Source organism: Pleurodeles waltl, chromosome 9 (genome assembly GCF_031143425.1).
Source record: "Pleurodeles waltl isolate 20211129_DDA chromosome 9, aPleWal1.hap1.20221129, whole genome shotgun sequence".
Classification (NCBI taxonomy): Eukaryota; Metazoa; Chordata; class Amphibia; order Caudata; family Salamandridae; genus Pleurodeles; species Pleurodeles waltl.
Window position 1 is genome coordinate 1,013,279,523 of NC_090448.1, and position 25,334 is coordinate 1,013,304,856.

General features: G+C 43.2%; 1 protein-coding gene across 2 annotated transcripts in view; it reads right to left on the bottom strand.

Annotated features, from left to right (window-relative positions):
- Nucleotides 1-25,334, bottom strand: part of TOGARAM1 (TOG array regulator of axonemal microtubules 1) — a 489,673-nt gene that overhangs the window by 230,975 nt on the left and 233,364 nt on the right. For both annotated transcript variants that reach the window (XM_069208622.1, XM_069208621.1), the window contains one exon: nucleotides 2,275-2,403. In XM_069208622.1, coding sequence (XP_069064723.1) covers nucleotides 2,275-2,403 — 129 coding nt within the window. The remainder of the gene's footprint in view (nucleotides 1-2,274; nucleotides 2,404-25,334) is intronic.

Consider the following 25,334-nt stretch of genomic DNA (forward strand, 5'->3'; position numbering starts at 1 on the left):
CCCATCTGTGCCAAATAGTTCTATTGCAATGAAAAGAATGGCACACTGAACCAACGTTTCTTCTTGGTTTACAGACATGATGCAGGTCTCACTACAGTAACTTGCTACTGCAAGAGAAACTTAAGTTTGATGCCATAATGTTTCATTTTGGGAATGCCAATGGTTGACAGGGACACCTCTTTTTAAAGGCTGAAAAGACAAAATTATATTTGGAGCCAAACAATTGTCAATCAGCCACAAATTGTAGAACAGATACACAATTTTCCTAACAAGCTGCTGTTCAACTATTTGGGTTCACTTTCAGCCCCATGTACTTGCAGCTCACCTAAGTTTAGGAAGGCAAAACATCAGCCAGGAGAGGAGGCTGAAAAGATATCCTTTGAATGAACATGGATTAGATGCAAATAAGGAGCCACAAGGTTGAAGGACAAGCTACACAAAGGAGCAATGGAAAGGGGGAAAACAGTGCAGGAGGTCTACACCTCCCATTTAATAAGAAGAGAAAATAGTGCAGTTAAAATTTTGATTTCTATGTTAAGGTAATGAATCACTTAGCAACTAATATTTTGTCTGTTGATGTTTTTGTTCATGGGATTTTTCAATGTCTTTTTTTATTGGGTTAAATGTCACAACTATAAACAGGGGTTTAGGTTTAGTTAAACATAACATGATAATAAAAACAATATCCACATTTCTCTCACATAATTATTTGATACACAGGAAGAAAATAAGTTACTTACCTGTCAGTACGGTTGTCCAGTATTGGTATATTCCATAGATTCACATGCTTGAATTTTCCCAGTCGTCGAAGTGGAAGTCCCACATTATCACTAGCAAAGCAGTAAATACTCTTTGTTCTAATTGCATTATCAAGTAATTAATGAAAGAATTGTTCAGGACTTTTCTCCCTAGTCGAGCTCCTCCACTGGAGTGGAGTCTTAACGTAGTCATTGTTTTAGCCTATTCACAAAGCCAAGCTCAAATATCTTACTTGGAAAGTTGCATTAATTTTGGCACTAAAAATCAAGCCTTTAACATCAGAGAACCATATCTGCGCTTCACTGACAACTATGTTCTCCTTAGAAGAAATCCAAGGTTTATTTTGAAAGTACCATCTCAATTTCATCTTAACGAACCAGTTGTTTTTTGCACCTTTTTTCCCAATCCATCCTCATCAGCTGAGAAATCTCTTCATTCTCTAGACATCAAAAGATGTCTTACATTTTACTTGCAGAGGACTAAACAAATTTGAAAGAATGATTAGTTGCTAGTTTCCTATGATTCTAATAAACTTTGTGCTTCAGTCACAAAGACAACTATTGCACAATGGATTTCAGCAAACATTCAACCCTGCCATGGTAAAGCTGATAAGCCTCTCACACTTAAGCCTACCTAAGCCACATTCCACAAGGGCAATATCTTCCTTTGTGTGCTGTTTGCTGGCGTTACTTTAGAAAAGATCTGCCGCGCTGCAACATGGAAAAATACACATACTTTCACTTGGCATTACTTTTTGGATTGGACCTGAAATAACAGAGCTATAGGGCCAAGCAGTCTTACGCCATCTGTTCCAATAAGGTAAGCCTCTTCACATAGAGGTACTCCTTTGTTTTTTTGTTAATATCATCTCACATATTGTGTTTATATAATTTTTCCTGATTTTATATGCTAACACTTATTAAGTGCTAAGTAGTACAGACATGTATATCACCCACCATCCTTTAAGGATATTTGTATTTTTAGAGTCAACCGTTACAACTGCTAGCTTTTCTGATTCAAGCATGTGAATCTATGAAAGATCCAATAATGGAGAAGAAAATAAGATACTTGCCTGTAAGTAGGGTTCTCCAATATTAGTATCTTTCAAAGATTCGACCCACCTTCCTCCCGAGAGGCTTCCCCTATTTCCTCAAGGATACTTTTATCAAACAAACCTGAGTAACTCAGACTCTCTTGGGAGTGTTCTTCAGGGTGCTGTTGTCTGATTGGTTATAGTTTAAGTCTGGTTCTTTTTTTACAAAAGGAAATGGATTGGGTATTGCAATGGATAGCCATTGCATTTTGGCATATGGCTATATATAATTTAGTGCTTTTCTAGCGATACTGTGGGACTCCCGACGATGGGGAAGATTCAAGCATGTGAATCTATGAAAGAGCCAACACTGGAGAACCCTAAAATGAAATACACTTTGTAGCGGATATAACATTTCCATGTAACAATGTGGGTACATAAACTTTACTGTGTATACAACTCTAGCTACTATATAAGCATACCTGAATTTGGCAATATGGTCGCTTTCATACTTGAAGCACGTTTTAAAGGAGGTGTAGTGAAAGAGGCATTTCCTAACCCAATGGATTGATGTTTTGATTTTATTATTACATCGCCGCTGACAATTAAACCTAAGAGAAATGAAAAGAAATGGAAAAACAATCAAACTCAATAGGAAAATATGTAATACTCATTGCACTGCAAATGTATGTTAAATAGGGCAACAAAATTAGTGTTTGACATTTCATTTGTTTGCACTTTACTTACAGTAATATTAATGGCTGCAATTCTCTCAATAAAACCTATGATTCCTGTGTTCTATTATAAGTATCTCTGAGATACCCAGATAAATTAGATGTTTCAAATAGTTAAAATTAGGAGTTTAATACAAATTGTTTTAGGGATAAAGTATTCTGAAATTGTGAGAGAACTTTAAGACCATGTAAAGTAGTGATTGATACAGATTTTAATTTCAACTTGTGCTAATGATTTAACTTTCATCAGGTTAGTCTGGTGTGGAAACTGCAATTGAGATGTATTGTTTTTACAGCAAGCTTGCAATTGCTATAAAAAAATAAAAATAAAATTGAAGATTAATTGTCCTTTGCTTGTATCAGTTATCTAAGGCAGACTCACTGGCTAAGGTTTGAAATGAATATCATAACAGATTGTTGTAGGGTGAAGAGGCTGACTTACATTTCTGCAAGAAATTGTGAACATGTGGTTTCTTTTACTTACAGGCTAAGTATTCTAATGTATTCTAATGTATTACATGCATATTTTGAGAAATTGTATCTAAAAGGTGATGTTCTTCAGTCAAAAGGTTTTAATTTTTGGTTAGCTTTACTCAAATTCCATGTTAGAGGGTGAGAAACGGTTAAAACCAGAATGGGACAGTCATCCATGTAAGGTTCTAGGGGAATAAAAAAAAAACTAGAATCCAGAGAGCTGTGTTATCACTTTATTATGCCCTATATAATTTTATATTATGTGCTTGGTGTTTAAGTCCTGTAATGGACATTATTTTTTAGGTACTGGCTGCTGTTCAATTAAAATCATTACATTATAGCATAATTAAGAGAACAAGTTCTAAAACAGCATTTCCTATCATCGTAGCATAAATATTAGAGCAAGATAAAAGCAGGATTTCATAAAAGATCCAAATTTCATGATAGTAATCACTTTTTGGGGCATTCAAGATATGTAACATGATGAAGAACATAAAATACAATATATCATAAACCAGAGCTGATTGCAAGCTGATGTTCGCAGGAAAGGATAAAATACAATATTTCATAAGCTAGAACCAATTTCAAGTTTGTCATTACCTTTTGGCGCATAATACTAAGATTACATCAAACATAATACTGTGATCATGACCATCATATGGCAGCAGGTAGTTCTCAAAGAATTTGGGTCCGAAAGTGTTTCCCGAGACAGACATTGTTCCTATAAAAAGAGCTCCATGCAGGTGAGGTACAAGTTAATCTTTCCGAAAATTAAAATGAGTTGCGCGTCTGTAACTTCAGTTCTCCAGTATTGGTATCTTTCATATATTCACATGCTTGAAATATTACCAGTCGTCGAAGTGTGAGTCCCGCGGTACAATAACATAGCAGTATGTATTATTACCATACAATAACTTATCTATGTCCTTGTTAAAAAAAGTACCAAACTTGAACTATGACCAATCGGGTGACAGCACCCCCAAGAGAGGCTGCATCCCTCAGATTTTCGAGCACAAGTGTAATAACTTCACAGGAGCCATAAGGGGAGCCTCTCAGGGGTGTGGGGGGGGCCTGCCTAGGGTGGGTCACATGTGAATCTATGATACATATACTTGAGAACTGAAGTTACAGTAAGTAACTCATTTTTTTCTCCGGTATTGGGTCTTTCATAGATTCACATGCTTGAATCAGAATAGCATGCTTTAGAGGCAATATAAATTCCCATTGAGGATGGAGGGTAAGAAATCAATACAATATATCTACATCGCCTAAGCTTACCTTTCCAGACATGGAAAGACAGGACTGCAGATTAAAACAACATGACATGGAACTATATTTAAAAACCAACATAAAAACCTCATGAATAGAGGCTCACCTTATTTGAACAGATGACTTAACAATGCATGTTCTACAGCTGCATCACCATGCTGCGGCGATTCTAGGTAGTAGTGCTGCATGAATACATGGGTGCTCTTCCACGTTGCAGCAAGGCAAATATTCTCCAATGCTACTCCTGCAAACAGAGCATTCGAAGTGGACACTGCCCTTGTTGAATGTGCTCTGGCTTTGGCTGTAAATGATTTACCCACCTCTGAATGGCAAAACTGGATGGCAGCAGAAATCCATCTTGCAATAGTGGCTTTTGTGACTGAAGCAATTTGTTGCTTTTGACTATATGATACTAAACGCTGGTCAGTTTTACGTATGTGCTGAGTACAATCAAATAGAATTTCAGGCACTGTTGACATCCAGAGTATGGAGAGACTGCTTAGCTGGAGTAGCTGGATTCTGGAAAATAAAAGTGTGCAGTATATGTTGGGCTTATTAAGATGGAACTTTTGGTATGAATCTTGGGTTTGTACTGAGGAGTACATAATAGTCAGTGATATGTAGGAATGATTCCTGCTCTGTGAAAGCCTGAACTTCACTGACTCTCCTAGCAGAGGTGAGAGCTCACAGTAATGCCATCTTACAAGTCAAGAACTTTAGGTCTGCCTTGTGAATGAGTTCCAATGATGGATTCATTAGCTGTGAGAGCACTATATTGAAATTCCATTCCAGAGGAGAAGGAGCTTGGACTGGAGAGAAAGCTCTGAATAATCCCTTATTGAATTGTTTACTCATCCTCGAGGAGCAAAGAGAATGAGATGAACATCTGTATCTCGAGATTGCTGCGAGGTCAACTTTGACAGACACATGCACTAAACCTGATCTAGAGAGCGGTAGGAGATCCAGCAGAATCTGCTCAGGTGATGCTTTCAGGTGGTGCACGCTAGATTGTTGACACCAAACACAGAATCTCTTTGATTTTAACCTGTATGTCTTGTTGGTGGAGTGTATGCACAAATTCCTGACCATCTGATCATAAGGGTAATCCCCCACAACCCTGGGAGCAGATACCGACTGGCATTTGTTGTTCTTGTCTCTAACAAAGAGATCCATTGCGGGTGTGCCCAAGTGTGAAAATATTCTATTTAGCTGTGTTTGATCCAGTTCCCACTCATGCCAACTGTCTGTTACCCTGCGGAGTGTGTCTGCTACAGTGTTGTTGACTCCAGACACATGCTCGGCTCTCAGTGATATTTTGTGAACAGTGAGCCAATATTTAGGGAGTCCCTTGCGAGTGGGTCCCAAGATTATGCATGCAAGACTCCACCAGGATTCCTCTGCAATGACCTCTTCGCCCCGGCCACTGGAACTGCTGCTGGAATTCACAGGAAACGAAAAAGACTAACACTGAGATGACCCGTCCTTGCAACATCGATTCTGTGGCTTCTGTCAACAACTTGCAACTTTTCTACGGCTGTGCGTCCTCTAGGGTCGGCAAGACTTCAGCTGCACAAAAGAAGCAAGAAGGAATCTCCCTTGGAGTGAATGAGTCATTTCCCTGCATCTGCAGGCACCTGAGGCAAAGACGGAGGGCCCTTTGCTATTTTGTGCTATTTCCTAATACTTACCTGTGTATATTTTGTGGGTTCTTACCTCCAGAAGGGGGGTTGCCTATAGTAATCTCGTTTGGTGTTCCTGTGATAAATTACCCTTATTTTTGCAACACTGTGTGCTTCATTTCATGTGTAATATGTTACTAGGTGACTTCTGTGGTGTTACAAGTGCTTCACACTCCTCCTAGATAAGTCTTGGCTGCTCACCACAGCTACCACTAGAGAGCCCCAGCTACCTAGACACTATAACACTATCTAATAAGAGTTGCCTGGATCCAGTATAAGGTGTAACACTATAGGTGTCCACGAAACACTGGGCCAGCCTCCTACAATCCTTGTGTTACAATGCCCCAGGGCACTCCAGCTAGTGGAGATGCCCGCCCTCTGGACACAGCCCCCACTTTTGGCGGCAAGTCCAGGGGAGATCATGAGAAAAACAAGGAGGAGTCACCCACCAGTCAGGACAGCCCCTAAGGTGTCCTGAGCCGAGGTGACCCCTGCTTTTAGAAATCCTTCATCTTAATTTTGGAGGATTCCCACCAAATAGGAATAGGGATGTGCCCCCTCCCCTCCGGGAGGAGGCACAAAGAGGGTGTAGCCACCCTCAAGGACAGTAGCCATTGGCTACTGCCCTCCCAGACCTAAACACACTCCTAAATTCAGTATTTAGGGGCACCCCAGAACCTAGGAAACTAGATTCCTGCAACCTGAAGACGAAGAAGGACTGCTGACCTGAAGCCCTACAGAGAAGACGGAGACACAAACTGCTTTGGCCCCAGTCCTACCGGCCTGTCTCCCCACTTCAAGAGAAACTGCAACAGCGACGCGTCCCCCAGTGTCCAGCAACCTCTGAAGCCTCAGACGAGTACCCTGCATCTAAAAGGACCAAGAAACTCCCAAGGACAGCGGCCCTGTTCCACAAAGACTGAAACCTGCAACAAAGAAACAACTTTAAAAGACCACACGTTTCCCGCCGGAAGTGTGAGACTTTCCATTCTGCACCCGACGCCCCCGACTCGACCTGCAGAAAACCAACACTACAGGGAGGACTCCCCGGCGACTGCGAGCCCGTGAGTAGCCAGAGTTGACCCCACTGAGCCCCCACAGCAACGCCTGCAGAGGGAATCCAGAGGCTCCCCCTGACTGCGACTGCCTGCTTCAAAGAACCCAACGCCTGGTAAACCCACTGCACCCGCAGCCCCCAGGACCTGAAGGATCCGACCTCCAGTGCAGGAGCGACCCCCAGGCGGCCCTATTCCTAGCAAGGTGGTGGCTACCACGAGGAGCCCCTCCCTTGCATCGCTGAAGAGACCCCCCGGGTCTCCCATTGAAACCTATTGCGAACCCGACGCCTGTTTGCACTCTGCACCCGGCCGCCCATGTGCCGCTGAGGGTGTACTTTCTGTGCTGACTTGTGTCCCCCCCGGTGCCCTACAAAACCCCCCTGGTCTGCCCTCCGAAGTCGCGGGTACTTACCTGCTGGCAGACTAGAACTAGGGAACCCCCTTCTCCATTGAAGCCTATGCGTTTTGGGCACCACTTTGACCTCTGCACCTGACCGGCCCTGAGCTGCTGGTGTGGTAACTTTGGGGTTGCCCTGAACCCCCAATGGTGGGCTACCTTGGACCCAACTTTGAACCCTGTAAGTGCTTTACTTACCTGTGAAACTAACAAATACTTACCTCCCCCAGGAACTGTTGAATTTTGCAGTGTCCAATTTTAAAATAGCTTATTGCCATTTGTGCCAAAACTGTACATGCTATTGTGATGATTGAAAGTTCCTAAGATACCTGAGTGAAACACCTTTCATTTAAAGTATTGTTTTTAAATCTTGAACCTGTGGTTCTTAAAATAAACTAAGAAAATATATTTTTTTGTATATAAAAACCTATTGGCCTGGAATTGTCTTTTGAGTGTGTGTTCCTCATTTATTGCCTGTGTGTGTACAACAAATGCTTAACACTAACCTCTGATAAGCCTACTGCTTGACCACACTACTACAAAATAGAGCTTTAGAATTCTCTCTTTTTGCCACTATCTTACCTCTAAGGGGAACCCTTGGACTCTGTGCATGCTATTTCTTACTTTGAAATAGTACATACAGAGCCAACTTCCTAGAGCAGATAATTTGACTCTTACTCAAGTGCCACTGTATGGTGAATCTATTACCTTCAGGAGGTGTGATGGTATCTCACACTTCCTTAGTTGTGCCTATAACCGGCCTCATGGGATGTTATCAGTGGACATATATTTTTCAGGCAAACAAATGGATGTTTGATATTACTCTAGAACACCATGTGGAGAACAAATTGACCTGTATAGTCAGCTTTAAACCCAAGTAAAATGTTTTGCTTCGCTGTAATGCAACCTTTTGGATGTATTCAGAAGAGTCCATGAAAGAAAAACACTTAATAGTGTCATCAATAAGAATCTGGAATTAGGCTCTGAAGAAGCCAAGAGGAAACATATGCTTTTAATCCACAATTCCATCTTCAGTTTCTATGATTCTGCTGAGCGCCACTGTGCAAAGTATGCAATATGAGTAAAACAATGTCAAAGGTGCTTATGTTGAGGAGTGAAGTAACAGACAATTTATCAAAACATAGCAAGTGTCTAACCATAAAAACTGGTCAGAGTGCAAAAAAATGCATTGTTTCGAATGAAGATGCAGCTACATTCTACAACTGTAGAAACATCTGCGTTGCGAACACTGTTATAGGCCTCGGTTAAACCTTTTCTATTTTTAATCATGTGCTTGCCTGCAGACTCTTACCTCTTTCGAATAGAAAGAGGTACGTTTTAGACACACGCAGAAGTGCTAGCATCATGTTCAACACCTATGCAGGCTGACATTTTTGTTTATAATGTGGTGGCTGCCATAACATTATGGATGTTTATAGTGAGAACTAAAGCATTTCAATTGATTCGTTATATTGTGTGAAATATCTACATGTCAATCGAGATGACATTTATTGCCATACTTATTTTGTCTTGTTGGGACTTTAGTGTTGGCACAGTTATAAACCTGAGACAAAATCAGCCATCAGATTCTACAAAAGCCCAGGTAACTGACCATTATCTGGAGGGCTTTGCAACAGAACTATCAATCCAGAGGTCACTCTGGTTTGCACCAAAAACCAGCATCAGTCCAGGGGTGCTCTAAGAACTGTGCAGAAATGTGGCCTTCAACCAGGCACTGCCTTTTCCCCTGCACAAGGCTCTGATAAAGAATAGATACACAGCTTTTTTTTTACTGAGAGAAGGTATGTTGTGCAATCCATCTTAGGAAACTTGATTCATAGGCCTTCTATTTTCTGCTACATTTTAGCATAGCGCTTGGAAGGAAATATAGGGTGTTAAGGTGCTATGAACTTACTAACACTGTGAGGAATGTTAATATTGTTTGGCTGACCATGTCATGCATTGCTTCATTTAGTTTCCCATTCTCTGTGGTTACCATTCATATCTTATGCACTAGACTTAGATTTAGAATTAACCATTTTAAAGTTTTATCCAGTGTTTCTCAGTGCTATTTTGAGTGTGTTATTCATTTTTATGACAGTGGGTTTAAAATTTCCACTCTGTCCCCGAGCTCATCTGAACAGACTAATCATGACCAGAAAACACCACCTACACAGTTATTACTTGGTGGGCTGCACTTCAACTGGATTTCTAATTCATGCTGGCGCACTGAACTAAGTCCTTCTACCCAGGGTTAGTATTCTGAACCCTGTAGCTCCATAGTACGGGGTATGGGGGTGGAGAGGTGCAATCCCCAGATCGTGACATCTGCAGTGGAGTAGACCCTGGCATATATGGAATCAAAAGAGCTGCATAATTTAGAGTTAATTTTCAACACTACTTTAACAAGCTTCAATTTTGTCAGGGACCACCATCTAAACCATGGTGGTTCCACACAAAAAAAGACTTGAAATGTCCCCTTAGCATTGGGAGAAATTTCCAATGAAAGTATTGTGGGTGTGGAGGGCTGAGATTGGAAGAACTGTTAATATTATTTCTGAAGATGGCCGCAGGTTTGGGGATAAATCTTGAGGAATACTGGTAAGTGACAAAAGCCTACCATGCCATGGCTGTCGTTTTTGTAGACAGTTGATCATGCATGTACAAGTTGAAAAATGTAAACCAACAATGTGGACAACTCTAGATTTTGCAGCATCTGTCCATTGTGATGCAATTGCCACAGAAGTTTGATCACCAGGCCACAAAGCTCATAATGAGGCCTGAATCTCAGTCTTTACTTCACACCATAAAGGAGCTTCCAGCGTCAAATCTAGAAATCCATCAAAATGTTCTCACTATGCTCTTCAAAGGTTTTGGGGAGCACAAGGAAAGAAAATAAAAGACTGCGAAAACAGAAATCATGGGAGACAAACCGCTTCTTACACAGTTCATTAATTGCCCTCTCCTTATCCTATAATATTTTAATAAAATAGTATAAAGCTTTATATTGCTACTGTGCAAATACAACCAAACATAGTAAAAAAATGCACTACAATGCCTCTTTGTTCTATATTGACTGTGCAGCCAATTGAGAATTAACAGAGGGTCTCACACAGGATCCACCCTGGTTAGAGCACAAAGGACACAAAAGTTTAAACAACTTTGGACAACCATTTATTTCAGGTCCTTAGTCCTTTCTACGCTTGGGGAGCAGGACGTTCAAGAAACATATGAACATTTGAGAGGTGCATAGTCAGACATATACAATCTACTGTTTCTAGCACTTCTATTTACGTATGTGTGATACTAAGCCCAGATTGTTATGATTCCCCGTGGTGCTTTGGAGAGGGTATCCGGGGAGGAACGCAAGCTGTGCCAGATGTGGGGAGTCCGAGGCGGGCTTCCTACACTGACCTGGTCTTCGGACAAATCCAAAACGTACTGGAATGATTTAATGACTGATTTATCTGTCATGATGAATGTTAGATACCCATGGACTTCAGAATTACCCTGTGGACTGTTTGGCAGAGATACACTCCCCACAGGAGTCATATGGCATTGGCACTGCTGTTAGCAAAACAATAGATTTCATATTTCTGGGGCAGAGGGTAATCTCCTTAAATTAAACAATGGCTAGATTCCATGGTCTACTGAAATGAACACATTTAAGTATATGCAGAATTCATGCCACACTCTTTTAAACTTGTCCCCTACCACCCCCCCCCCCCCTCCACGTTTGTACTTACATACTTTAAGCACACAGTTGTACTTCTATATGAGACTTGTCAGACACTGGGCATCTGCAGAGTCGGACTTTCAGCCACTTGTGATTATGCATGGCTGTACTTTTAGTATGTTACCCTCCACTCAATACTATTGATCAGCCCCTGTAGTATAGCGCAAGACAGGATAACATGCTTATTGAAATCACTTTGGTTTGTAAAATACCCTTCCAAAGTATACAAAAGGCATGGAATAAACTATCACTTTTGCAGATTTCCATTCAAATGAGATGGGCCTTGGTATAATAATGCTTTTGTTTGTGAATGACTGTAATGCACTGCTGCCTTGTTACAAGGCACAAGCAAAGTCAATATGAAATAGCACAGGGTCAAGCTGGCAGCCTGGCTAAATCTACGAACATCAGAGAGACTTAGGCCCCCATTATGACCCTGGCGGATGGCGGTAATTTGGGGAAAGGTACTGCCAACAGGCTGGCGGTACCTTTTCCCAAATAATGAAATTGGCTCAAGCCAAACCGCCAATGTACCACTCCGTTAGCCAGGGTGGTAAAAGCTGCTGGGCTGGAGACTTCGGTCTCCAGCCCGGCAGCCATCACAATCCCACCTTCGGGATTATGACCCACCCCTACTGCATGGTTTTCTCCCCCTCCCCAGAGTCCTCTTCCACCCTTCCACTCCCACTCCAGACCCCCCGACCTCCACACACCCTCATACACACAGGCATACCCACATCCACCCACGCAGGCACATACCCACACCCCACAACACACACTAACATACATTGTAGCACACACGCATTCACAACACACAACATACACTTATATTCATTCATTCACAGCCGCAAGCACGCATACAAAAACAGACCCCCCCCCCCCCCCCCACACAACAACCCCACAAACACACACAGCACCCCCAGCCCCCTCTTCTTTCGGACAACCTGACTTACCTGCTTCGAGGGGGGTCCTCTGGTAGGAGGCGGGATGCGGCGCTGCTGCCAGCAGCAGCGTCTGCCAGCAAAACACCGCCAGACCGTATCATGGCTCATGATATGATTGCCAGTGTTTTTCTGGTGTGGCGCTGCCGCTGGCAGCAGCGCCACCCTACTGCCGTCCGCCGCCATGACCTTCGACAAAATACAGCCAGCCTTCTGGTGGTAGTCAGTCTACAGTCATAATGCGGTTGGCGGCTGGTAGCCACGGCAACGGTATGTTGGCGTCTGTTGCCGTGGCGGTAGTGGGCATTTACCGCCAATGTCATAATGAGGCTGTAGGAAGTTCACTCTGTATGTACTATTTCAAAGTAAGAAATAGCATGCACAGAGTCCAAGGGTTCCCCTTAGAGGTAAGATAGTGGCAAAAAGAGATAATACTAATGCTCTATTTTGTGGTAGTGTGGTCGAGCAGTAAGCTTATCAGAGGGTAGTGTTAAGCATTTGTTGTACACACACAGGCAATAAGTGAGGAGCACACACTCAAAGACAATTCCAGGCCAATAGGTTTTTATATAGAAAAATATATTTTCTTAGTTTGTTTTAAGAACCACAGGTTCAAGATTTACAAGTAATACTTCAAATGAAAGTTATTTCACTCAGGTATTTTAGGAACTTTGAATCAACACAATATCATGTACAGTTTTGGCAAAAATGGCAATAAGCTATTTTAAAATTGGACACAGTGCAAAATTCAACAGTTCCTGGGGGAGGTAAGTATTTGTTAGTTTCACAGGTAAGTAAAGCACTTACAGGGTTCAAAGTTGGGTCCAAGGTAGCCCACCGTTGGGGGTTCAGGGCAACCCCAAAGTTACCACACCAGCAGCTCGCTCAGGGCCGGTCAGGTGCAGAGGTCAAAGTGGTGCCCAAAACGCAAAGGCTTCAATGGAGAAGGGGGTGCCCCGGTTCCAGTCTGACACCAGTGCGACTTTGGAGGGCCGACCAGGGGGGGTTTTGTAGGGCACCGGGGGGTGGGGGGGGGGGGGGGGGGGGGACACAAGTCAGCACAAAAAGGTACACCCTCAGCGGCACAGGGGCAGCGGGGTGCAGAGTGCAAACAGGCGTCGGGTTTGCAATAGATTTCAATGGGAGACCCAGGGGTCTCTTCAGCGATGCAGGCAGGCAAGGGGGGCTCCTCGGGATAGCCACCACCTGGGCAAGGGAGAGGGCCATCTGGGGGTCGCTTCTGCACTGGAGGTCTGATCCTTCAGGTCCTGGGGTCTGCGGGTGCAGTGTCTTTACCAGGCGGCGGGTTCTTTGAAGCAGGCAGACGCGGTCAGGGGGAGCCTCTGGATTCCCTCTGCAGGGGGGTCAACTCTGGCTACTCACAGGGTTGAGGTCGCCGTGGAGTCCTCCCTGTAGTGTTGGTTCTCCGCAGGTCGAGCTGGGGGCATCGGGTGCAGAGTGGAAAGTCTCACGCTTCCGGCGGGAAACGTGTGGTCTTTAAAAGTTGCTTCTTTGTTGCAAAGTTGCAGTCATTGTGGAACAGGGCCGCTGTCCTCTGGATTTCTTGGTCCTTTTAGATGCAGGGTAGTCCTCTGAGGCTTCAGAGGTCGCTGGACCCTGGGGGACGTGTCGCTGTTGCAGTTTTTCTCGAAGTGGGGAGACAGGCTGTAGGGCTGGGCCAAAGCAGTTGGTGTCTCCGTCTTCTCTGCAGGGCTTCAGGTCAGCAGTCCTTCTTCTTCGTCTTCAGGTTGCAGGAATCTATCTTGCTTTGTTCTGGGGGGCCCTAAATACTAAATTTAGGGGTGTGTTTAGGTCTGGGGGGTTAGTAGCCAATGGCTACTAGCCCGGAGGGTGGCTACACCCTCTTTGTGCCTCCTCCCTGAGGGGATGGGGGCACATCCCTAATCCTATTGGGGGAATCCTCCATCTGCAAGATGGAGGATTTCTAAAAGTCAGAGTCACCTCAGCTCAGGACACCTTAGGGGTTGTCCTGACTGGCCAGTGACGACTCCTTGTTTTTCTCATTATCTCCTCCGGCCTTGCCGCCAAAAGTGGGGCCGTGGCCGGAGGGGGCAGGCATCTCCACTAGCTGGGATGCCCTGTGGCGCTGTAACAAAGGGGTGAGCCTTTGAGGCTCACCGCCAGGTGTTACAGTTCCTGCAGGGGGAGGTGAGAAGCACCTCCACCCAGTTCAGGCTTTGTTCCTGGCCACAGAGTGACAAAGGCACTCTCCCCATGTGGCCAGCAACATGTCTGGTGTGTGGCAGGCTGGTAAAACTAGTCAACCCACACTGGAAGTCGGGTATGTTTTCAGGGGGCATCTCTAAGATGCCCTCTGGGTGTATTTCACAATAAAATGTACACTGGCATCAGTGTGCATTTATTGTGATGAGAAGTTTGATACCAAATTTCCCAGTTTTCAGTGTAGCCATTATGGTGCTGTGGAGTTCGTGTTTGACAGACTCCCAGACTATATACTTTTATGGATACCCTGCACTTACAATGTCTAAGGTTTTGCTTAGACACTGTAGGGGCATAGTGCTCATGCACCTATGCCCTCACCTATGGTATAGTGCACCTTGCCTTAGGGTTGTAAGGCCTGCTAGAGGGGTGACTTATCTATGCCATGGGCAGTGTGAGGTTGGCATGGCACCCTGAGGGGAGTGCCATGTCGACTTAGTTATTTTCTCCCCACCAGCACACACAAGCTGGCAAGCCGTGTGTCTGTGCTGAGTGAGGGGTCCCCAGGGTGGCTTAAGACATGCTGCAGCCCTTAGAGACCTTCCCTGGCATCAGGGCCCTTGGTACCAGGGGTACCAGTTACAAGGGACTTACCTGGATGCCAGGGTGTGCCAATTGTGGAGACAAAGGTACAGATTAAGGAAAGAACACTGGTGCTGGGGCCTGGTTAGCAGGCCTCAGCACACTTTCAAATCATAACTTGGCATCAGCTAAGGCAAAACATCAGAGGGTAACCATGCCAAGGAGGCATTTCCTTACAGAGGCCCTTTGTTTTCCTTCCAAATTTTATTTGAACTATTTTAAAAGACTTATTCCACACACAAGTTTCATGCAAATATCATCCAAGTTGTGCTTGGGGGAAGAGAATGGGCAGTGATTTTGCTTTGTACAGCAATCTGGTCAAGAAATACATTTGTATGCAGGCAATTATGACATACAAGGACATTTCCAATCTAGCAAATTTATACAGGTCTTTGAATAGAATGTCTATCAGAGGTAAAATTTTAGTTGTATAAATGTTACTAGTTTTTTCTGGGATATGGCCCCCAAATACTTGTGCAGTCCGACTGAAGTCAGGGTCACTTAATTTAGTTTCGTATTCTGACAACCCAACCAATTCCATACACATAGATTTATTGCAATAATTGTTTAAGCCTGATGCCTTGGAGAAGTTATAGAGCTTCAGGAAGAGATCAGGGAAAAATTGATTTAGAGCTGTTAAAAAACCTTCATCTGCAAAAATAGCTATTTTTATATAGCCATCTCATTCTAATGCTCACAGTGTCATGGGGTTAGTTTGTTTTTACCTATTAGGGGGTGCAGGGCTAGCTCAAAAACTCAGTTGTGAGGGAGGCAGCCCTGTCTAGTCCTACTAGATAGAATGGCTGTTGCCGACAGCTCTTCTTTAACTTTAATTTTGCTGGAGTACAAATTTAGAGGACGAAAGTCGTGATATTTGGTCCAAGGCTGGTTTTATGCATAGTGTGTTTAACTTATTGCCATATAAAATTATTAAATGTCTGCTCAGTGTCAAGCGATGAAAGAAGCATCTGTTCTTCTCAGCGTTTGACTACCTCCTAAAGACTGACTGGCAGGTGTATGCTAGCCTAGATTTGACTTTTTTTTTATGAAATCTGAATGGAATGCAAGTTTCAAAGTTGATCTTACATCTAGCAATCCTGTGATTATGGCTTCTGTTAAAGAGAAAAATCATGCCATAGTTTAAAAGACATTAGGCCTAAAGGACTCGCATAACAGGATATTTCCTTGGTTTCAACATGGGAGTGTAAACGTCAACATCTAGTTATTGCTTTGCAGGATAACAAGGTAGTTGAAAACCTTTGAAAAGGATCAGCTCAAAATTCTTTCTAGGCTTTGTATATAGGAGTCGTAAAGTCCTAGTGTCATATTCACGACTAGGCTTTCCAAGGTTTTTAACGGATTGCTTGATTTCCATAGCTGTGGTATGTTCTTCTAAAGCATCATGACCTCTAGTGCAACGGGAGGCACACTAAAATCCCAACAATACCGTGAATGGGATTTACCACAAACCTGAGAATTGTACAATGTGGAATTGTACTTGTGAAAGACCTTCAGGATGTTGGCTGTAGTTGTGTTTTCTGCAACAATGTTTCTCAGAAGGTGTTGCAAGTGTGTTGTATTCTAATCATATAAGCTAAGAGGCAGAATAATATTTTATGTCCCCATTCTCCCACTAGTTCATCCCGTACCCTGCTCAGTTCTCAGTATATCTTACATTGCTGTGCCAATCAGGATGCATTTCTTTCTAGAGAGACTTGTTTTCTCAACATGTATAAGAAATCAGACTCTGTGCAATATTAAGAACTGCTTTGGCAGAGTCATGATATATCACTAATCTTGTTTTCCCCTAGAACTACAGTTCTAGACAGTGACCAAACTAAAGGAGCAAAAGTGATAAGTGATGAAATCTCCACATGCAGCAGGGAGTGGTCTGACAAAATGTGTGATTCTATCGTAGGGTGCCACTGTTCCCAGAGAAAAATAAAAGCCATTTGTTCACATTTTAAGATTCTGTTGAGGCCCAGACATGATACTTAAACATAACTTTATTTAAATGTTCCATATTCATTTTTTGACATGGCCTTCCTGTCTGTTTACTTTAATTATCAGAAAGGGACCATTCAAGTAGCTCCAGAATAACATTTTAAAGTACTTTACTTTTATATTTACAGTTTAAAGTAAGCGAAGATGAAGGCAAGAAATATTGCCTTTTGAAGATTTTCATAATTTTTGTACCAGCCAGGACATTAAAATATCAGTCCTGGTGGTAAAAAATAAATTTAAAAAAAACACCGGTGACAATATGGGCAATACAGAAAGTTCAAAATTTCTGCCAATTAAAAAGCAATCTATTCTTGTTTGTGATCTGTGAACCCTCAAATAAAATGTATAGTCCATGTTCTGCTTCCTGCTGAGACTTCCAAATCCAAATTCTTAAATCTATGCACTAATGATGGCTGCGGGCTGGGAAGGAGCACTGGCAACAGACCAGCACAGACTCTTTCATTCCTTTCTTTAGGACCGATCAAAAATAATGTAAGCCTGACTTCTAAAACACCTCTATGGCCCAAACCCTGCCGATCCTATTGTCATATTATAGTTCTTCTCAAAGTATAATCCTTTTATAAACAAAATGGCCTCTCTTCTAATTTTGTTGGGCTAGCTATAATGAAACTGTTTAGATTGCCAGTAAGAATGTAAGCATGGTACAGCTATCTTTTTAAAATGTATTTCAGGTAACACTGCTGTATTGAACTTTCAGTGAGCAGCCATTATGTGCTTCCTCCTAGAGGGGAGTTAAAGGGACCATATGATCAATGTTACAATATATCATCAAACCCAAACAGATTTTAGCAAAGGAACATTCTAGAAAGCTTTCTGTTGGTGATCGTTAGTGATGAAGGATGGATTAAAGAGAATTTTTTTTCTTTTCTCTTTATTCTATGGCTCTTTTAAGGGAATGGACATTCAAAGTAGTGAGTTTAATTAACTCCATTCATAGCATGACATGGCGCCAGGAAATAATACCAGAAACATCTTCGATAGGCATTACAGCATGATCACATACCTTTTGTGGCTACACAGCATAAAACGGTGTCTGGACGGAAACTGCAGTGCAGAAACAAAGTTGCATACTAAAGACAAATGAATGCATACTTTGTACCTTACAGCATAACCAACATAAATAATAAGTATAAAATAAGTTTACAAAAAATAAGCATGAAATAGCCACAGCAACAAATAACAGAAAATATTGAGAATGGCTTGAAATACGCTGCTGCAATACCATGGAGTAGCTCAGCAAGAAATATGCTAGCCAGGCATATTCATCCATCATAACAAGCAATGGCAAAGCAAACATATCTCATCTGAGCTATCGGCTTTGGCAATGTTTTATAGCCATGCGGTACAGCAGAGCGGATGCTGTGCAGTGTGGCTAAAACTAATTTTAAGAAGTACTATGATGCAGCCTTAGCTAGAGCTTTTTTTTTTTGGCAAGGTTCAACAAGGATGACAGAGAAGAAGAAAAGTTAACGTAGTACCTCAATCAGACTGCGATAAGCCGATGGGCAGCATGGACGCTGAAGCACTAAGTACTTGGTTCATGCGATGCTGAAATAAGAGGAAGTGAAACCAGCACAGGCTGGCCAGTCAGAAGGTAACAAATAAGAGTGACACTGAAGCCAAAGAATGTTAAGAAATGGACAGACTGTAAGCCCCTTGTTTACAATATATCTCACAAGTGAGAGCATGCAGGCGAGACCTAAAAAATATTTAGGGCATGTGACTTGTCTTGAAGATATAAACGAATGAACACGATTTTGTGAAAGAGGTGCTTTTTGTCTGATGTACAATTTAGAGATCTCAGAGAAACTCGATAAAAGATAACAAGATGCAGAAAGGATCAATGGCTAACCACAAGAATGTTGAATAAAAACCTAAGGTTGCCATCTGAAACCTTTTACAAAAATGTTTGGCTACTGCAGAACATGACCAGTCACCAGATGTAGCATTCTAATTTCCTTACCCTGCCCTCTTGTCTTGTGCATTCATCTGGTAAACACTTTTCGTTGATTCGTTGTTTTCGTCATTCATTGAGATGTGCCTCTTCTTCAGTCTTCAGTCCCAGCAACAGCGAAGTCAGGGAGTCGACTAAAGTTGGTATCACCCTCCCCCCTCTTCTAATGAATAAACCATATACATCTTGAGAGTGAGATGTTGCCTTCTTTAAAGAGAATCTCACTCTGAATTCTGGCTAGTGACATGATTTCTCTCCTTAATTTGAAAAAGGTGTGGTCTGGTGAGTACATCTGGCATCAAACTTTTTGTGTATCTGGAACACTTAGAAGGCTCCATGGGTGTGACTGAGCACTATTTCACTGCATTCTAGAAACTCCAGAGGATTGCAAAATAATGCTAAAACTTGAGCTTCCCGGTCAGTATTTGACACTTCTGCACGCATCACAGGGATCCTCATGGTACTGCGGACAGAGTTGCTTGTTTTGTTTACTCTGCATTTTGCTGCTGTTGTTTTTTCAAGGGTTTGAAATGGAAACGGTAGACAGTTACTGTCCTAGCAAAGTCTTGGCACAGGGTTGATATATATATATATATATATATATATTTTTTTTTAATTGTGCATCTAAAGGTGTAAGGCACCTATCATTGACGGCTCTTGGATGTCATTTGCAGATGCTGTATCGCTCCTGGCTGTACTGGGGAGCAGACTATGTCACTTCTTTTTTTAATGTCTGACCTCCGAGCATTTCTTGGATGTTTGGTGCTTTGGAGCTTTATGTTTTGCTAAAGCCAGGACCCATTAGCAACGCAAACAGTATAGAACCTAAATCAGTCAGAAAAAAAGCATCACACAGTTAATGATTTGATACAGGGAAAATCATGCAGGCCTCACTCTCCACCACGTGGCCCTATGACAGGAGGAAGAGAAAATCAGTTTGCCGGGGCTGAGACTTTGACAGAAGACGAGTCATTGGTGTCCCTCTAATAAGTATGTATTTCAAGGCAGGATTCAAATTGAGCTTCACCAAAAGCACAGCACCCTGCTGCAGACTCCTCACACAACTAGGTTCTGGTGGGCGTCTCTCCCAGACCCTGTCTTATAGATAACATGGACCTGTGCCTGCTGTACATTCTCAATTGACTCTTCCTCTCCTCTCCAACAGCACCCAGTCTTGAATACCACACTACATCAGGGCCCAAAAATCACCACCAGTTCACCTTTATGGGGGCCTCCTGACATAATGCAACTCTGTGAAGCAGGTATTCTGTTCAAAGTGACTGGTCTGCTACATAAAACACTATTTCCACTTTCTGTTTCAGCCACGAGGCATCTTTTTCAAGGGGGTATTTTTTGTCTTAACCTCTTGCTGCCAGGCCTTTTCTCTTCAGTGCTAAGCCCTTTTTTGGCTATTTGGGGTATTTTGTGCTTAGGCCTCCATAACGCTTTGTCCACATAAGTTATCCCCGCTAAATGAGTCCACCTCCCTCCCCCTCCAACATCCTGGGGTCCCTAAGGAGCCCAGGGTTTGTGGATTTCCCTGGAGGGGACTGAGAAAAGAGGCAAAATATAGCAACATTTTGAGTTTTTCGAGAAAAATAGGAGAAAAGTGCTGTATTTTCCCATAACAATGGAATCCACAATCTGATGGCTGTACTAAAGTCACAATTTTCCCAGCTTTCAGGACATGCAGAGCTGAATCAAAAAACTAAATTTTGTACCACAGTTTTAGCATTTTTTAAAGATGTAGCTTATTTTCCCTACTTTTCGTGTGCTCAACCTACTTCCGGTTTGTGGTGGAAACTAGTGTGAAACCCATTGGTGATTCTGGATTCCTGAAAAATGGACACATTTTCGAATTCAGCAAGGGGTCATATGTGTAGATCCCTCAAGGTTTTACCAAGGAAAATAACTGTTGGAAAAAAAGGAATATTGAAAATGAGTAGGGGGGAAAAAGGACATCTGTAACTTTTAGTCACAATGGCAGATTGATATATGTTGTAGAAAATGTAAAAAATAATTGCACTACTGTAAAAATGAAATGTTAAAACACTGTGCAACATCAAGCACAAGCAGAAACTACACCACTATTCACAATCAAAAACTAGTACAAGCCTAATCCCCACACTGACATGAGCAAGGTGAAAGATTCATTCAAGGATGTGGTGGAACAACATGAAAGGGTCATCTGTTAAATTCAAACTCATGTCTAACCAACCAGCAAGTATTTACGACATCAGCACACGAGCCCCCGGCACACTCTCCCTGCCTACAAACAGACTGAGTAGACAATGGGTAGATGATTTGATTAGCCTAATGCGCACAGGTGCACGACTTACAATGTTTGCATGGAGGAAACCAAATTCTGAACAGTCAGAAGTACCAGACACACAATGATGTCAGCACACACTTCAAATAAATTACATTTACAAAAGAGCATGTACGCATTGATAGGTCAAAGAATACTCGGTCATAAACTTTTGTTGTATGTATAATTAAGAGCGAGTAATTACATTGCCTAGGAAATCAGGGTTATGGGGTCATAGGTTTGAGTGCTTCTCAATTTTAATCTGTAAACTTGCAAGTTTTCTATTATTGTATAATAAAGTATTGTACTAATGTGTATAAAAACAGGCATTAGAGTAAAACTGTAGAGGCAAGTAGTGCAGGACTAAGGTGCAGTCGGCAGAGTTTTTCTCCTTATCTTAACAGTTAGTAAATACTTTCTTTGGATTGCCAAGAAGAGTCTGCGTGGTCTTTTCTGAGTCTCAAGCGTGTTCTTGGTCACCCTGTAGCAGTTTGCGAGCCACTTCAGGAGGTTCCTTACGCCCTCTGCACAATCAATGGAAATATATGTATTTGTGAATCCGTCACAAAAGGCCAAAAGGGCACCGCACACAATTTGTTTTTTATTGTCAAAGGATTGTGAACGTGTGTTGCACAATCTATGGAAATATGTATTTATGAACTTATCAGAAAGGACAGAAGGGCACTGCATGCAATTAGTGTTTTTTCATTGCTGAAGGATTATGTGCATGCGCTGCACCATCAACGGAAATATATCTATTTTTGAATTTGTCAGAGAAGACTAGAAAGAAGGGCACCACATGTGATTTGTTTTTTTTATTGTTAAAGGATTGTGTACATGCGTTGCACAATCAGTGGAAATTTCTGCATGCAATTTGCTTCTTTTTATTTTTATATGGACGATTGTGTGCATGCATTGCACAAGCAAAAAGGCGCTTACGTAACTAGAAGAATTTTGGTTTGTTGAGTGACTGAAGGCAACCGCATGCAGTTGAATGAAGTTTGGCCAAAGTGTGAAGTTGCATGTAACAAAAAGTTTATACTATAAGGTGTCCCGTAGACTTGGTAAACAGAACTAAAAGCTGAAAGCCTATTGTAAAAAGGGAACAGTAGACAATTGTTTTTTTTTTTTTTTAAATATATTTTTATTAACATTTTGTTTTTACACAGTTTCATATTTGTTCATTTTACATGCATTTTTTGCTTATATTATTATATTCTTCTTTTTTCCCATTGTTTGCACTTTTTATTATCATTTATCTTAATGTTTTTTATTCAATAAATTGTGCACATTTACTTGTTAAAGCATATTTCCTTTCTACAATTCGCTGCTCTGTGTAATCAACAATCAAACAACAAACTTGGACCCCTTCTTCCTTATAACTTGGGAGAATAGAAGAAAGAGGTGAGGGGGAAGGGGAACACCAGGTATGCGATGTTCAGGTTTCTGTTAACAATCGTATTGAGTTAATAGGAGGTAGGGAAAGGAAGAAGGGGAGAAAAAAGAAACCAAAGGACTCCAAACGGTCAACTTTACGGCTTTGTGAAAATGGCTTTTGTGGTTGCTAGCTTGAAGGTGCTATTGAGTGCCCATTTTTGGGTGAGGGAAGATGGCTATCCAGGGCGCACCGGCGCACAGTGGGGGTGGTGGGTCGCTCACATTGCTTACTGTTCTTGTCAGCGGAAAAGGGGTCAGAGGTCCAACTGTCCTCCCACCTTTACTCTTGGTGCGATCTATGTGTGGTTTGGGTCTGTTTTGGGTGCCTGTCTATGTGCTTCCACCCTTTGGGTTCCATCCTTGGTGTAGATTACGTTGCACTGGTTCTTCCCGCTGGGCCTGCCTTCCTCTTATTTATACTTTCCCAGCTCGTCACTAAATTCTCCCATTCCGGAGCTATAGGGACCTGGCGAATATTTCTGGCTTCTTCTGCTTTTAGGACCTGCAGTTCAGCTCTAGACCATGTTAATATATCCCTTTTCCAGTCAGACAGTGGAGGGTGATCTGTGGCCTTCCAGCCCCTCGCAATTAGTCTCTTATAAAGGGCCAGAGAGAGGTCCAGAAAGCGCCCCTTCACTTTTCCGCAGAGCGCAGCTGGTCTGAGGCCCAGTAGGCACAGCTCAGGGGTGGGACTCAACTCAAACTCAAACAACTCGGACAGGGTGGGTATTATTCCCCTCCAGCCCGTCTGGATCGCTGGGCAAGTCCAGACCATGTGGTCAAAATCTGCCCCTCCTGCTCCGCATCTCGGGCAATTCCCCAAAGCCCCTCCATATATACGGAACAGTCTGTGAGGCGTGAGGTACGTTCTGTGCAAATAATTATACTGTATGTATCTCAGCCGTGTATTACGTGATATTTTCCGAGGGTAGGCCAGTGTTCTACTCCATTCTGAGTCAGTTAGATCCCGCCCAATTGTGCCCTCCCACCGTCCTCTCAGCGACCGTAATGGGTCCAAGGCTGCCTCAATTTGGGCTCGATATATCTTAGCGATCAGGCGTGACTCCTCTCCTAACGTCCGCAGCAAGTGAAAGACCTTGTGTATGGTAGGCTCCGCGTTCACCGTACCCCAGTGGGTCTTAAGAATATGTACTAGCCTCCCATAAAGCAGGAACTGCCCCCTGGGTACCCCCTCTCCCGTTAATTCAGCAAATCCCCTCAGCACTCCCTCTTTGAAGAGTCCTCCCACTACTACTACTCCAGTTGACAACCAGGGGCCTAGTCCGGTGTTTCCCGGCCCTCCCCCCCTGGGTTCTATGGCAAGCACCGCCAGTGGCAAAGCTGGGGAATATGGGGGACCCACTCCCACCCTCTTCATACATCTTTTCCAGCATGCTAGCGCTACTTTTATCATTATATTGTTCCCAGGGAAGGTTATCTTCCTGTTTGTCATGCATGTCACAATCCACGCCGTGTCTATTGCTCCTTGGGCTGTATATAAATCCAGTTGGCCCTGGCCCACAAGCCAGCCGGGTATCCACTGTAATTGGGATGCCAAATAATATGCCTCAAAGTCGGGGGCTCCTAGGCCACCCGCGTTGGGTGGTCTGCAGATAGTTGTAAGTGTAGTTCGCCTGCGCCCATTGTCCCATATTAGTTCTCTGAGTAATGCGTTCAGATCGCGGAACCATGATCGGGGTATCAACAGCGGCAGGTTGGCAAAGCAGTAAAGAAGTCGGGGGAGCATGATCATCTTGGAGAGCGCCACCCTGGCCATCACCGACAGCTTCAGAGAGCGCCAAAATTCTACCGAGGATCTCAGGGATCGGAGCGCCTTACCAAGGTTGCCCTCTCTTAAGTCTCCTACGTCATGATAGATCTGGATCCCCAAGTATCTAAAATGTCCGTGGGGCCCATTTCAGGTCTGTTGGGCATGTTGCAGGACAACTATATCCAGGCACCAGAGGGAACACATATGTTTTATTACGATTAAGTCGTAATCCTGACACTACTCCAAACTCCTCCAGGGCGTTCAGGGCCCAGGGGAGGCCACTCGCCCCATCACCAAGATAGATCAGGATGTCATCTGCATATAGCGATATAATGTGTTCAGTTGGTCCCCACTGAATCCCCCTGCCCGCTCCCTCTCCTCGCACCCAGGCCGCCAAGGGCTCCATTGCCACAGCGAACAGCAATGGAGATAGGGGGCATCCCTGTCTGGTTCCTCTGTGTACTGGGTAGGCATCAGAGATTGTCCTACCTGTCTTGACCCTTGCCAGCGGGGACGAGTATAACAGGTCCACCCATTCGACCCAGCCCTCACCCAGACCCAACTTTAGCATTGTCGCCCTCAGGTAGTCCCACCTAATTGAGTCGAAGGCCTTTTCAAAGTCCACTGCTAGCATCGCCCCAGTTGGCGGCTTTGATTCACTGGGCATATGTATGATGGAGAAAATACGCCTAAGGTTTAGAGAGGTGCTGCGACCTGGTATGAAACCGTTCTGGTCAGGATGTATCAGGGTGGGCATAAGAGGCAACAGTCGGTTGGCCAGGATTTTACTGAGGATCTTAAAGTCGCTGTTTAGCATTGATAGTGGGCGATAGTCTGTCACTGATGCCTCCCTGCTGTTTGTTTTAGGGAGTGGCACTACCAATGCCTCGCGCAATGTACGTGGGAGTTCTCCGTTCTTTGCTGATTCCGTATACA